Genomic DNA, 12950 nt, shown 5'->3' with positions numbered 1-12950 from the left:
AAAGTTTCAATGATGAGGTCTGGAGGGCAAGGTTGATGGACAAAGTTGATTGTATAGGAAGTGAACTTAGGCTGATTAAGTTTTTAATAGTCATAATTTGCTTGTTTGAGTTTTTTAATATGCTACTGTATTGTTCTAGGTGCATGTAAAGTTGTAATGAAAAAAGGTTGAAGATGAATGAAATATAGTCTTTCTGTGATAATTTTACTATCATATTAGTCCTTGAATTATTTGTCTAACTATCAAATCGATCTCTACATTATATTAAAAAACCATCAAATAAGTTCTTAAATTATATAAACAGAAATCAATTTGATCCTTGAAGTAGCCTCTGCATTGTCCCACAAACATAACTCATCAGCATCCATTTTTTTTTCCAAACACAAAATTCACCACGAACATATTGCAGCCTCCGATACTCATCTCGCTCTAAACCACCACTGTGATGCAGGATTGGCGTAATATTGTCTTCCATCCTACGGATTTTGGCAACATTAGTCGTAATCACAAACAAAACAACATCAATTCTTCCATGACCAGCACCAATTCCATCAATTTTTTTGGGGATTCTGGTTTTCGGATTCAATCAAAAAAATTAGGGTTTGAAGTTTTTTAAATTGGGGAAGAACGTACCACTAATTATTGGAAGAAATTTTGGAGATTTTGGAGTGTAGATTAAAGATTGTAAAATTAGGGTTCCAATTTTATATATTTGGGGAAGAAATAGTTGTCGGGGAAGAAAGAAAGAGTCGTTGGGGAGGAAAGAACATTTTCTGCAAGTCAATCAATTTCATCCTTGAAAATTTTGGTCACTATCACCCAAATTAGTCACTGCTTATGTGGCATCTGACATGTGAAAGGTTACGGCCACGCCAGCACCATTAATACTCGATTTGGACGGAGGGACTAAATTGATTGACATTTTACAAATTCAGGGACTATTTTGATATTTCGTTAAATTGAGGGACAAATTTGACCGATTCGTACAAATTTAGGAACGAAATTGATGATTCACTCTTTTAATTATTGGGTTAATTATGTTTTTGGTCCCTACAAAATTGCGACCTTGTAAGTTTAGACCTTACTTAATTTTAATAGCATTTTTAATCCCTACAAAAAATTTTTTGCACTCAATATTAGTCCTTACTCAATCCAAATTTGTTTAATTTATGCTTTAACTCTTAAGTTTTTCAACAATTTTTTACAGGCGTGTTAAGAACGTTATTAAAAGGTCCTCCGAAAAAAATATCGCAAAAATTTGATTTCTACGTCCATATTTTTGTTACTTATATCTTAAACTTTTGTCGTTTTAAAAAATTCATATTTAATTTATTTCATGTTAAAAAATTATAGATTTTAGTAAATGAACCTTTCATAGTGTTCTAAACTTGTACAAAAAGAATCGTTAAAAAATTTAAGAGTTTAAGGATAATTAAACAAAATTTATTTTAGCAGGGACTAAAATTATAAGTAAATTTTTTTTTGTAGGGATTAAAAAAGCTATTAAAATTAAGTAAGAACTAAACTTAGAATGTCGCAATTTTATAGGGACCAAAAACATATTTAACCCTTAATTATTTAGTTATCTTTTTATTCAATCTACGAAGAGCACTTAAATGAATATGATAATAGATTTTTCTTTTATTGGGACTTTGAAAGGAATCATAAACTTCTACAAAGTATAAATGCAATTTTCTTATAAGTAGCTAAATTAATAAATAATTTTTCTTTCGGAAACAAATTGAATTTTTTTTAAATAAAATATAATAGTTTTATTAAAAAATAATTACTTTAAAGGGTCACATTTTTAAATTCGCCTTAGACCTCAGAACTTGTTTGGTTGACCTTACCCATTTGGACGAGGTAAAATAACCATCCGTTGTATCTTTCGGTTTGTATAGACAAACACAAATTTCGAGGTTAGGTTGAGTTTTTTTTTTTGGACAAAAATAAATGATGTTCATTCATTCAAATTGATAGAGTACGTCTATACAATGCAAATTCACCAAAAACAAAAAGGATGAATATGCGAACAAACTCACAACATCCATGTTAATAGTACAAAATGACAAAGTACAAAAGCCTACATATATGACCATATTCAAGTTTCCGGAATACCCATGTCTCCGAATCAGCAACGTTGACGACGCCAAAGTCATTGATTCAATCTGCGCTAGATCGAAGCTGATATGACAATCTGAACCGAACAAATATCTGAAAGAAACAAGAAAGACAAACAACTCCGAACAAAACAACGTCGCACTGAGACGACGTAATCACGAAAAAAAATGAAATAGATATGAAACTCATTTATTTCAATAAAAGGGAAAGAGAAAAACAAGTTAGAGGGGTGATTTTGGATAAAAAAAATTGACCCTAAATCACCTTCTTCTTTCATGGGGTTGAGTTGGGCAGTAGGTTGCCCAAATGATTTTCCGTTTTTTTTTTGTAAAGTTTTTATTTCTTTTTTTCATATTAAATTATCAAATGATGAATCATCATTTTTTTCTTCAGAAAAATTACTCAACTTTTTATTTTCTTAAGAAAAAAAGTGTAATTTTAAATATTTTCATTGGTTGTCTGTGCAAATTTGTTTTGAACCGTCAATCCACCACCATTAAACTCAAATATGATAATATTAAATGATAAATCATTATAAAATACTTGCAACTTATAAATATTTTACATTGCGATATATTTCAAAATTTATTCTGATTGTGTGCGATTATTTTTCAACTAGAGAAAATCCTTAAACATTTAAAAATTGCTCTCTCACCTTAGTAGCTTCTTTAGTATAAAAAATAAATGCTATTATATCAACGATATTATTCATGTTAGTATCTATATATGAATGATATTCTAGGTTCTAGATGCAAACACGGTCACAGACGAATGAACAAAAATGAATGATTTTTAATTTGATAATGCATAGTCTAGTATGTTTGATTTTCAATATAGATGACATACCGTGTAAGTTTTGAAAATTTATCTTAATTTGTGACCAAAACATTTGATATTTTTCATCATTTCTATGGAAAAAAAATGTTTACATTACCGAGTCAATGAGTTTTTTGTGTTTTACCCAAATCCGTTTTATTTTATAGATTTTTAATTTTTAAAATCATATTCATCCAATTACCCATCCCAATCAACATTTTGTAGAGATGGATTGACTGGTATTCCATGTTAACCTAACCAATATACACCCTCCGGTCACTAATATAAGCAAAAATTTTATTTTTAGATTCATTCATTAAATGATGTATGTAGTCTTTATTATAGACTACATACATCATTTAATGAATGAATCTAAAAATCAAACTTTTGTTTATATTAGTGACCGGAGGGTGTACACTCCTAAATTTATTGGGCACAATCGTTAGATTAGGGTACAAGAGTCAAAAGTAAAATTAAAAACTAATTTTTGGTTGGATATAGTAGAAACTTTGAGTTTTTACAATAAAGAAAGTCAACATGAGTAACTTTTGGTTCTTGTCTTCTAACTTACCGTTAAATAAATGATTTGTTTATATTTATTTTGAACGTAACTTTTGGGTTACACAGAGAGCGAAAGCCAAAGAGACGTTAGCATAACATGTGACATTCAGAATCCAATTTGAACAACCTTTTCTTAAAAAAGCAACAATGTTTGTTCACTACATTGTCTTTTTCTATGATGTTTTTATCCGTAGAACCTCAACGGTCTCATCATTTTCAATATTCAATCATCAACTATAAAACCCACTTCACACGTTCCTTGTCATTTCCGAACTCATTAACACATGTAACTACGCTAGAACACGTTGTAAGAGATTGAACAGAATCATAGTTTTTCCACTAACCCTTTTGTGTTTTGAGTAACAAAATCAAAGCTTGTTGGTAAAAATGGAGGCTTTATGTAATAAGAGTGAAAATTTTCAAAAGAGAAAAAATGGGTCTTGTAGTTCCACTGGATCGTGTTGCTCAGATTTGACTGAACAAGCAAAAATAGCAAAAGGGTCTTCTTCATTTCCTATTAGGAAGGGCACTATGTCCAAATGCAGCAAATCAGATGAAAAAGAAAATGAACCTGTTTCTCAAGTTGATGATAAAAAAGTTACTAGTATCAGCTCAAAAATTTCTGGTAAGTTCTGAAATTTCTCCATGTTCTGTTCTGTTTAGTGTTTAGGATTAGAGAATTCATACTGTGCTGCAATTGTGTAAATAATTGAATATTCAGCTTCTTTGTGTATAAATTTCTCCTTATTATGTTTTGACTTTGTAGGATCAGGAGGAGATATGATGAAGGAAAGGTTTGCGAAGTTACTGCTTGGTGAAGATATGTCAGGGTCTGGAAAAGGAGTTAGCACTGCTTTGGCTATCTCAAATGCTATTACTAATTTGTGTGGTATGGTTTTTTTTGTAACAAATATTGATAGTAGGTTCAGTGGCGTATCCAGGACCCTAGGTTAGGGGGTGCAGATTATAAACTTCAATGAGTATTTTTTTTTTCTTTTTTGAAGGAAACTTCAATGAGTAATTATACATATATAAAAAATTGGTTATATAAGTTTTTAGTCACTTCCCTAAAAAAAAAAAAGTTTTTAGTCACTTAAAATATATATAAGTTGACTTTTAGTTATGAATCTCCAAATTTTTTATATTAGCTAATTTTTTTGGGTAAATAGACGAAGTGTTAATTGACATTGAAAACACACACATATAAGTGGAGAGTTCAAATTCGAACTCTGATCACGTTTTTTGGGTAAATAGACGAAGTGACAATTGACATTGAAAACACACACATATAAGTGGAGAGTTCAAATTCGAACTCTGATCACGATATGCGGAGTATCAATTTCAATATTTTTATCAATTGAGTTAAGACTTACAGACGAAATTTACCATTTTTATCGTTTTTTAACGATAAAAAATAATAACAAATTTCAAAAGTTGGAAGATGCCAATACATAATAAGCCATACAAAGAGATTAAAATTTATCAGTTTTTGGAGAATCAAAGTTATATTTACCCATAAATTTTAATTGTATATGTATTGATATTAATCTCTAAGTGAAAAATTTAAGTAATTATTTATATATACTATATTAGCGAAAAATAACACGTACTTTGGCAAAGTGGTAAAGAATGGTCAATGGTAGACACACATTTTGGAATTTGGAGTATCATCTAATTGTAATAAATTAATAATGATTAATCAACTAAGTAATTAAAGTAAATTAAATGAAAAGAAACACTCAGCGTACCTGCCATCCGGAAAAAGAAAAGTGAGTGGTGCAAATCTTAACATTGAGCGTGTGCAAAGTGCACTTAATATATGAAAATTAGTGTAATTTTAAAAGTTTGAGGGTGTGCAGGTGCACTCCCTGGGCACCACCTAGCTCCGCCCCTGAGTAGGTTTAAGCTGTATTAGAGAAAATGTTAACTTTTTCTTGTGTTATGGTTTCAATTTTAATATTTTTCTTACAATTTGTTCAATTGGGATTTGTTGCAACATGTAGGAACTGTATTTGGACAATTATGGAGACTAGAACCTGTACCATGTGAAAAGAAAGAAAAGTGGCAGAGAGAAATGGATTGGCTTCTTTGTGTTGGCGATCACATTGTTGAGTTAATGCCTTCTTGGCAAACATATCCTGATGGTAGTAAGCTAGAGGTACAATTGAATTGAATTGAATCCTTATATATGTGAGTTTAATGTACTTTTCAACAAAGATTAATAAATAGGCCCTACTCTCTACTTTGTATGATTAGGGAATCTTGTAGTCATGTCAACGCATTGGAAGTCATTTCGTTTGATTGAAATAGAACGGTCTATATTTCATGTTTGGTAAATAAATACAAAACATTACAAATTATTGATCAAAATCAGATGACTCGGATTTTCCTATAACCAGGGACTCAATTTACCTGCTGTCAAATTTTCATTGGTCACTACACAATACAACCAGTCTATCTGAACAGCTAAATAGAAATTGGACTGCTCAAATTGTGACTTCGCCAAATTGAAAACTCGAAATTTGAACTATTTGATATTGATCAACGACCGAGATCCCTTACTAGTACTACTACTACCAAGGTTCTAAAAAACGGTCGCGGTCGCGATCGCGGTCGCGTTAAGGTTGTCGCGATTTCGGCTGTAACGGACGCTGCGATACAAATAACGGTCTTCGCGGTGTGAATAAATCAAAATGTTTCACAAAACGTATTAAAACTATTTATGTTATCATATAATGTATAATAACTTAGATTAATACTTTTTTTCCATAATTATAACATGTTTAAAGTGAATATAATAATAAAAATAGACTACATTTAGTAAAGATAGAATGTTTGACAGATTGAAAAGAAATTAACTAATAAATAACTACTCATAGCATATCTTTAAACATAATTCATGATCAATTAACTACATTTAGTTCACATCATAAATTTTTATGAATAAAAAAGAGGCATTAAAGTGCCAAAAATGGTGTAAAAACTAATAAAAATGGGAAGAAATAAATAAAAACAAAATTGGCTCAGCTGGAATAAATCTGGACCACTTGATGCATCAAGGGGTCCAAATTTAATTCCTACATAGGCTCATCACAGCCACAAGATCTAAATCATAGAGTTAAAAAACCAAGGGTGCAGATATGAAAAAGGGGGTGCAAAAGCAACAGCATATAGGACAAAACTGCAGGTGGGACCCGCGGTCAACATGGAAGGAAGGAGGTCAACTCCTTCTTCTTCCTTTCTTCACGTGAAGAACAACAACAAGAACATCACCACTTTTGAATTTTCTAAAACCTCAAATGTTCACCAAATCTCACAAACTAAAATACCATTTTGATTGGATTTTCATGCTGATCATGAATCTAAGCTTATATTTCACAGTGAATGTTTGTATAGAGAGAAAAGTGAGAAAAACGTTTTGACTGAATTTTCAAGTCTGAACGGAGTCCGTAACGGCGTTTCGCGGCCGTAACGGCGTTTCGCGGTCGTAACGGCGTTCCGTAACGCTGTAACGGCGATTTTGCTGTGAATTTCTTTCTCAGCGTTAAAAGGGGCAAAAACGGTAACGGCCGCTGCCGATACCGATTTGTAACGGCCGTTTTTGCGGTAACGTCCCGTTTTTTAAAACCTTGACTACTACCTTTGATAGTAGGCAATCCGTGTGCATATATTTAGTAGGGTAATTAAAATTATGATGTTTCTAACATGTTCTGTTCTGCAGGTAATGACTTGCAGACCAAGATCAGACATTTTTATCAATCTTCCAGCTCTACGTAAACTCGACAATATGCTGCTTGTAAGCATTGTATTTTTTATTCTTCCAATGTAGGCTAGTTCTTGGTATAGAAATCAGTCTGAGATTTTCATACACTTTTCCCTATGTAACAGGAAATTTTAGATAGTTCCACTGCTATGGAGTTTTGGTATGTTGACCAAGGAATTGTGGCACCAGATGCAGATGGATCAGCCTCTTTTCGCAAGAGAAATCAGCGGCAAGAGGAGAAGTGGTGGCTCCCAGTACCCCGTGTGCCTCCTGCCGGTCTCAGTGAGAACTCAAGAAAGAAGTTGAGTCACACACGCGAAAGTGCTAGCCAAATACTGAAAGCAGCCATGTCTATCAACAGCATTGCTTTAGATGACATGGAAGTTCCCGAGTCGTATTTGGATACCCTTCCTAAGGTTTGATTTTCCACATAAATCGATTGAGATCTTTATATCATTGAAAAAATGCTCAAAAATATTTACGAAAATGAATGTTACATTGTTGATACTATATAATCTGGTATTAGACATGATACATGATAGAACGTTATGGCGTCATATAATCTATGTAGTTGATCCCATGATACGTTGTTTGAACTTTCAGAATGGAAGAACGTGCTTGGGAGATTTTATTTATCGATACATCACATCCGACCAGTTCTCTCAAGAGTGCTTGCTTGATTGCATAGACATCTCCAATGAGCATGTTGCACTTGAGATTGCTAACCGTTTAGAAGCCGCAATTTATGTATGGCGCCAGAGATCTCACTCTAAACCACCACTCTACCCTAGCCGTTCGACTACAAAGTCATCCTGGGACATTGTGAAGGACTTAATGGTTGATGGAGACAAGAGAGATTTGCTTGCAGAGAGAGCTGAATGTATTCTAATTTCATTGAAGCAGCGCTTCCCGGGTTTAAGTCAAACTACATTGGATACTAGCAAGATCCAATGCAACAAGGTTTCATGCTTCTCTTTTTTTTTTTTTCATTGCAATTTTAAACAACTAGAATGAAATTGTATCATCAACAGATCTTGGAAAGCTTATGCAAACAGCTTATATCGTATCCATAAACCATTTCAGCTTATTTTCATAAGCTCTCCCAGTACCCCGTGCATAAGCTTCTCTTTATGCACGTAATTAAATTGTTTATCTAAGCACACCCTAACAACTTCACATTAACATGTTTCATTTTAAACATTTCAGGATGTTGGAAAATCCATACTAGAAAGCTACTCAAGAGTTTTGGAGAGCATGGCATTTAACATAGTAGCTCGCATAGATGATTTACTATATGTTGATGACTTAACCAAACATTCAGATAGATTTCCATTGGCTCCAATGGTTAACATGGTTTCACAGAAAAAGGTTTCACAACAATTACTAGTGTCTGTCTCAGACACTCAACACAAAGCAAAATTTGGAACATCTAGTTGTTCACCTGTGCCACTAATTAGTCCTTCAAAGGGAGAGGTAACTCCTTTTATCCACAACAATAACAACAATATCATTAAACCTCAACGTCGCGGTTTTGGTGTAAAAAGAGTGTTGTCAAATTATCTTGGAGGAGAGATGAAAGCAGCAAAGATATTTAGCAACTCAACTCATGAAGTGAGTAGTTCAAATCCAAGTTGCAAAAGAACAGAACAACTAGAGTGTAAGAATGAATCATGTTCCATGAAAAGCAAGACAAAATGATGATGTGTGAGGAGTGTTACATTATTTGTGTCATTTACTAGCACGTAGTATTTTTTATCGAGTCCAATGAAAAAAAGAGAAAAAAATATTGTTGAAATCTGAAAGGTTCAATTCTGAGAACCATTTGTATTAGAAGGAAGATTATAGTGAGATTTAAGAGAGTGAGTTCAATGGTTTGTGTATACCAGAACCATTTGTTTATTTATTTATTCAAAGTGTACTCTTAATATTGTCCCATTGAAGGACAATTGGAAATATTCCCCTAGAAATAGCAACAGTTGTGTGTTTGTGAAAGGAGTAAGGACACAATAGTAGAAAACAATATTTTAAGTTATTGAAAAATATTTTATGCTAATATATATTCAAAATTCACGGATCTACCAAAATCCTGGTGATTCATATTGATTTTAGTCAATCCACCGTGATATAAAACATACACTAAATTTTGACGATTTCTAATGTTGTATTTAGATAAAGTAATTAAACATTTTTGTGAAGCTTGCAATGATATTAGTCAATCCACCGTAATATCAAACAAGAACTTTATTTAAACGCTTAAATTGAATTTCCTTCATTTATAACTTTGTATTTTATTTTGATGGAGTAATAAAATTCTCAATAGTTAAACTTTGTTGGACTATTTGTATAAATTTTGGGGTAAAAGTATACATTTATGATAAAGGGCGGATCAAAATGAAAAGTTTAAAGTATACAATTTGATGGAGTAATGAAATGATTAAAAACTTATAGGAATTTTCAAAATTTGAAAATAATGGCCTTATTTGCAAAATTTAAAAAATAAATTGAACATGTATGTGTAAATTGAAAAGAATGGCCTTATTTGCAAAATTTAAAAAATAAATTGAACATATATGTGTAAATTTTGAAATATACAAGAACGAATTTACATAAGTTAAAAGAATTATAAGTACCAATTATTATAATTCTTGAGCTTTTAACTAAAGAAAGTAGGACAATGATTGAAATTGAAGAAAAATAAGTTCTCTTTGGACTTTCTTCACGTTCTTGAGCTGTTCCAGAGAAGATTGAAAATCTGACGGGGCCCACAGTCCAACTCTTCTAACTCTTTACGTACTTTCTCATTTTTTTCTCTATCCACATTTGAACATATGTTGTTGTTGATCAATCCTAGCCGTTAGATTAAACTTAAGAGTAAATTTTGCTCTTTAAATGAGTAACACATCCTTCATCATTCTCATGCCAATATGTTTTTCCTCTTTCTCACTTCTAGCTTATTTGTATACTGATTTTAAACTAGATTTGTTCTAAAATGTCTTTAGATATGAAATGAAGAGAAAAGTTTTTGTTTTGGCGTTGTCCTAAAATGTCTTTAGTTACGAACATTGCTTGTGGGGATAACATCAACGGTTGTAATAATTTAGACTTTAGAGTATGATATGCATGGAATGTATTTATCATGAAAGCACATCTTGTAATAATGTTTGAATTTGAACTTGATATTTTTGACGATTCTTTGATGGTATTGTTTAAGTAACTAGTTAAGAAGCCTAAATGTTATTTCTTTCCTTGCTAGCACTACCAGTATTCAATGTATTCGTGTGATCAAGGACAAAGTTGTTTTGTGGAGCAAACAGTTGTAGTAACTAGTAAGTGTCGGTCGATGAAACATTACAACTTATTTTAGAGATCCCAACTGTTGCATGTTTTGGTGTTTTTATGTGTTTGGTTTATTAGACAGGTTAGTTAGACATATTTATTATAAACCTTTACGTTCTTTTGATTGAAGTGTCCGGTTCGCCACTTTGTTTGACACTTCAATCAAAAGAATAAAGGGCAACCCGGTGCACTAGAGCTCCCGTATATGCAGGGTTTGGGAAGGAGTCCCACCATTTGGTGTATTGTACGCAGCCTTACCCTGTTTTACACAAGAGGTGGTTTCCAGGACTTGAACCCGTGACCTTTCAGTCACATGACAACAAATGTAACTATAATAACAACTATGTCTAACTAATCAATTAATAAACCAACATGTGCGATTATAGTAAAACAGACTCCGATTGGGATCTTTAGTAAAACACACCACAATTGGAGAGAGATAGACACCACAAATTGCAACAAATGGAACAAATTACAAATGGAGAGGATCTTAACCCCCACAATTGGGATCCCTAAATCAATTCTAGTAAAACAAGACAACTGGAATTGGTACCAATAAAATTTTAAAAATATGTCCTTATGAAATTTCAAAAATTAAAAATGGATACCTCATAATTTTTTAAATTGGTTCTTAAAATTTAAATCTTGCAAGTTGGTCCCTTATTTTTGTGTTTTTAAATTTGTTTCTCATCTTTTTTTTTTTTGGTGGTGGTCAGTATTTGAACCCCGGACCTTACATACACTACAAGAAATGTTGCATATTGCCAGAGAATAATGCCAGGAAAAAAATCATGGTTTCTCTTTGGCTGGGATAGAATCCATACATCATTTGACTTGGATTTGTGTTCGAAAAGTTAGGGTAATGCTTAGGCTTAGTTCACATCATAGTGGTAATACTATTGTTACTAGAATTCTTGTTTAAGATGATTATAATATTTGTTCTAGCATTCTGTTACAAAATTCATCCACCAACCTTGTTTTTGCAACATCTCAATGCAATATTGTGAAGTTCCTTCCTGGTTTTCAAGGGCCCCACGGTGAAACTGAAACAAATGAAAATGCCGCTGAATTGTTCTACTATTTTACAGAATCTGAGAATAATCCTAAACAAGATCCTCTCTTGCTTTGGTTAGGTTAACTGATGTTTCCGGTTGCTCTGCTTTCTATGGCCTTGCCTTTGAAATAGGTAATAACTACATAACTAATTATATCAATCCCATTGTTTCCCAACTAATTATGTATTAGTTATAGGTGAATTAAATTTAGAATTTGGGAAGATAATTTTTTGTTATTGTCTTGGTTATTAAGAGTTTCATGTTTGATTTATAAGGTGCAGATGTATTATGTTGAAGAATTACCATTTAGTGAATGATGTATGACTTTCTAGATAAAACCTGCACAATAGGTATAGAAGTGATTGCTCATAGTTAATTAAGTTTTCCTGCATGTTCAATAACTAATTGGTTGGCTTCATATAATTGATTTATCATTCTCTTGGCAACTTAAGCAAAAGGAAGTTCCATTATTTTCTTATTATGCAAGTACTCGATCATATTAAAATTTCTAAAAGTCACTAGAATATGTTGGAATTTGTGATTACTTGTATTGATTATTGGATTGGTTATGACATTTGGTGTATCTAGCTGTGCTGACGTCGTGATTCTTTTTCTTTGCATATTTGCTTAACTTCATTAAGGGCAGAGTTGAGTTTACTGTGCTTGTAGTAAGTTGTGTTTAGATACAATGATATGTTTTATTTTTACATATTTTTTTTTTTTGCATTAAAAGCTCTTATGAATTGACTAATCAAGTTTATGAGGATTCGAAGAGTTTTCGTATGCAATTGGACTGATACGGACATCTAATACTCGAGAGTTGAAGCACTTGATTTGGTACACATCCAAAGGCAATGATTTTGAGTTAATATTTTCTTCCTTTTTCTGTAGCTATTTCAATTAATAAATCAACTTTGTTAATTTACCAATGGAGTTCTATAGTCCCCATACATTTGTGTTGTTGCAATCATATATCAAAAAATTTGAATATGTTTGATGTCTCCGTTATCCATAATTTGTTTTATTCGTAAATGAATGATGTTATACAATTGTTTATATCTTGTAATTTTGTAATATGTAATTAGGTTTGTGTTTTTGTTTTGTTGAAGTTAATTTGTATAATTTGTTGAAGTTAATTTTAAAATGGTTTTTAAAATTATTTTAATTATTATATTTTAATATTTTGATTTTTTAAACATTTAAAAAATATTTTTTTTTAAAAAAATTCGTACACATTTTGCCAGGGGTTAACCCCTGGCAATTTCCCTGGCATGGTTTGACAATGACTGATGTGATCA

The 12950-nt window shown here is 31.9% G+C and overlaps 1 protein-coding gene across 1 annotated transcript; it reads left to right on the top strand.

Moving 5' to 3' along the window:
• The first annotated feature begins 3769 nt into the window (after positions 1–3769).
• On the top strand, positions 3770–9253 carry LOC146924059 (rop guanine nucleotide exchange factor 7-like). The gene is made up of 7 exons (XM_085709086.1): positions 3770–4123; positions 4265–4387; positions 5502–5656; positions 7220–7294; positions 7387–7677; positions 7865–8221; positions 8468–9253. The coding sequence occupies exons 1-7, from the start codon at positions 3886–3888 to the stop codon at positions 8957–8959; spliced, it is 1731 nt and encodes a 576-aa protein (XP_085565212.1). The 5' UTR covers positions 3770–3885; the 3' UTR covers positions 8960–9253.
• Positions 9254–12950: the final 3697 nt, after the last annotated feature.

Source organism: Medicago sativa, chromosome 5 (genome assembly GCF_051527215.1).
Source record: "Medicago sativa cultivar Bolivia chromosome 5, Bolivia_mono, whole genome shotgun sequence".
Lineage (NCBI taxonomy): Eukaryota > Viridiplantae > Streptophyta > Magnoliopsida > Fabales > Fabaceae > Medicago > Medicago sativa.
This window is presented reverse-complemented; position numbering and strand designations above follow the sequence as displayed.

Coding starts and splice junctions, on each gene's coding strand:
- LOC146924059 (XM_085709086.1), top strand. CDS start 3,886: ATGGAGGCTTTATGTAATAAGAGTGAAAATTTTCAAAAGAGAAAAAAT. Junction 4,124..4,264: donor TATCAGCTCAAAAATTTCTG/GTAAGTTCTGAA, acceptor TTGACTTTGTAG/GATCAGGAGGAGATATGATG. Junction 7,678..7,864: donor ATTTGGATACCCTTCCTAAG/GTTTGATTTTCC, acceptor TTGAACTTTCAG/AATGGAAGAACGTGCTTGGG.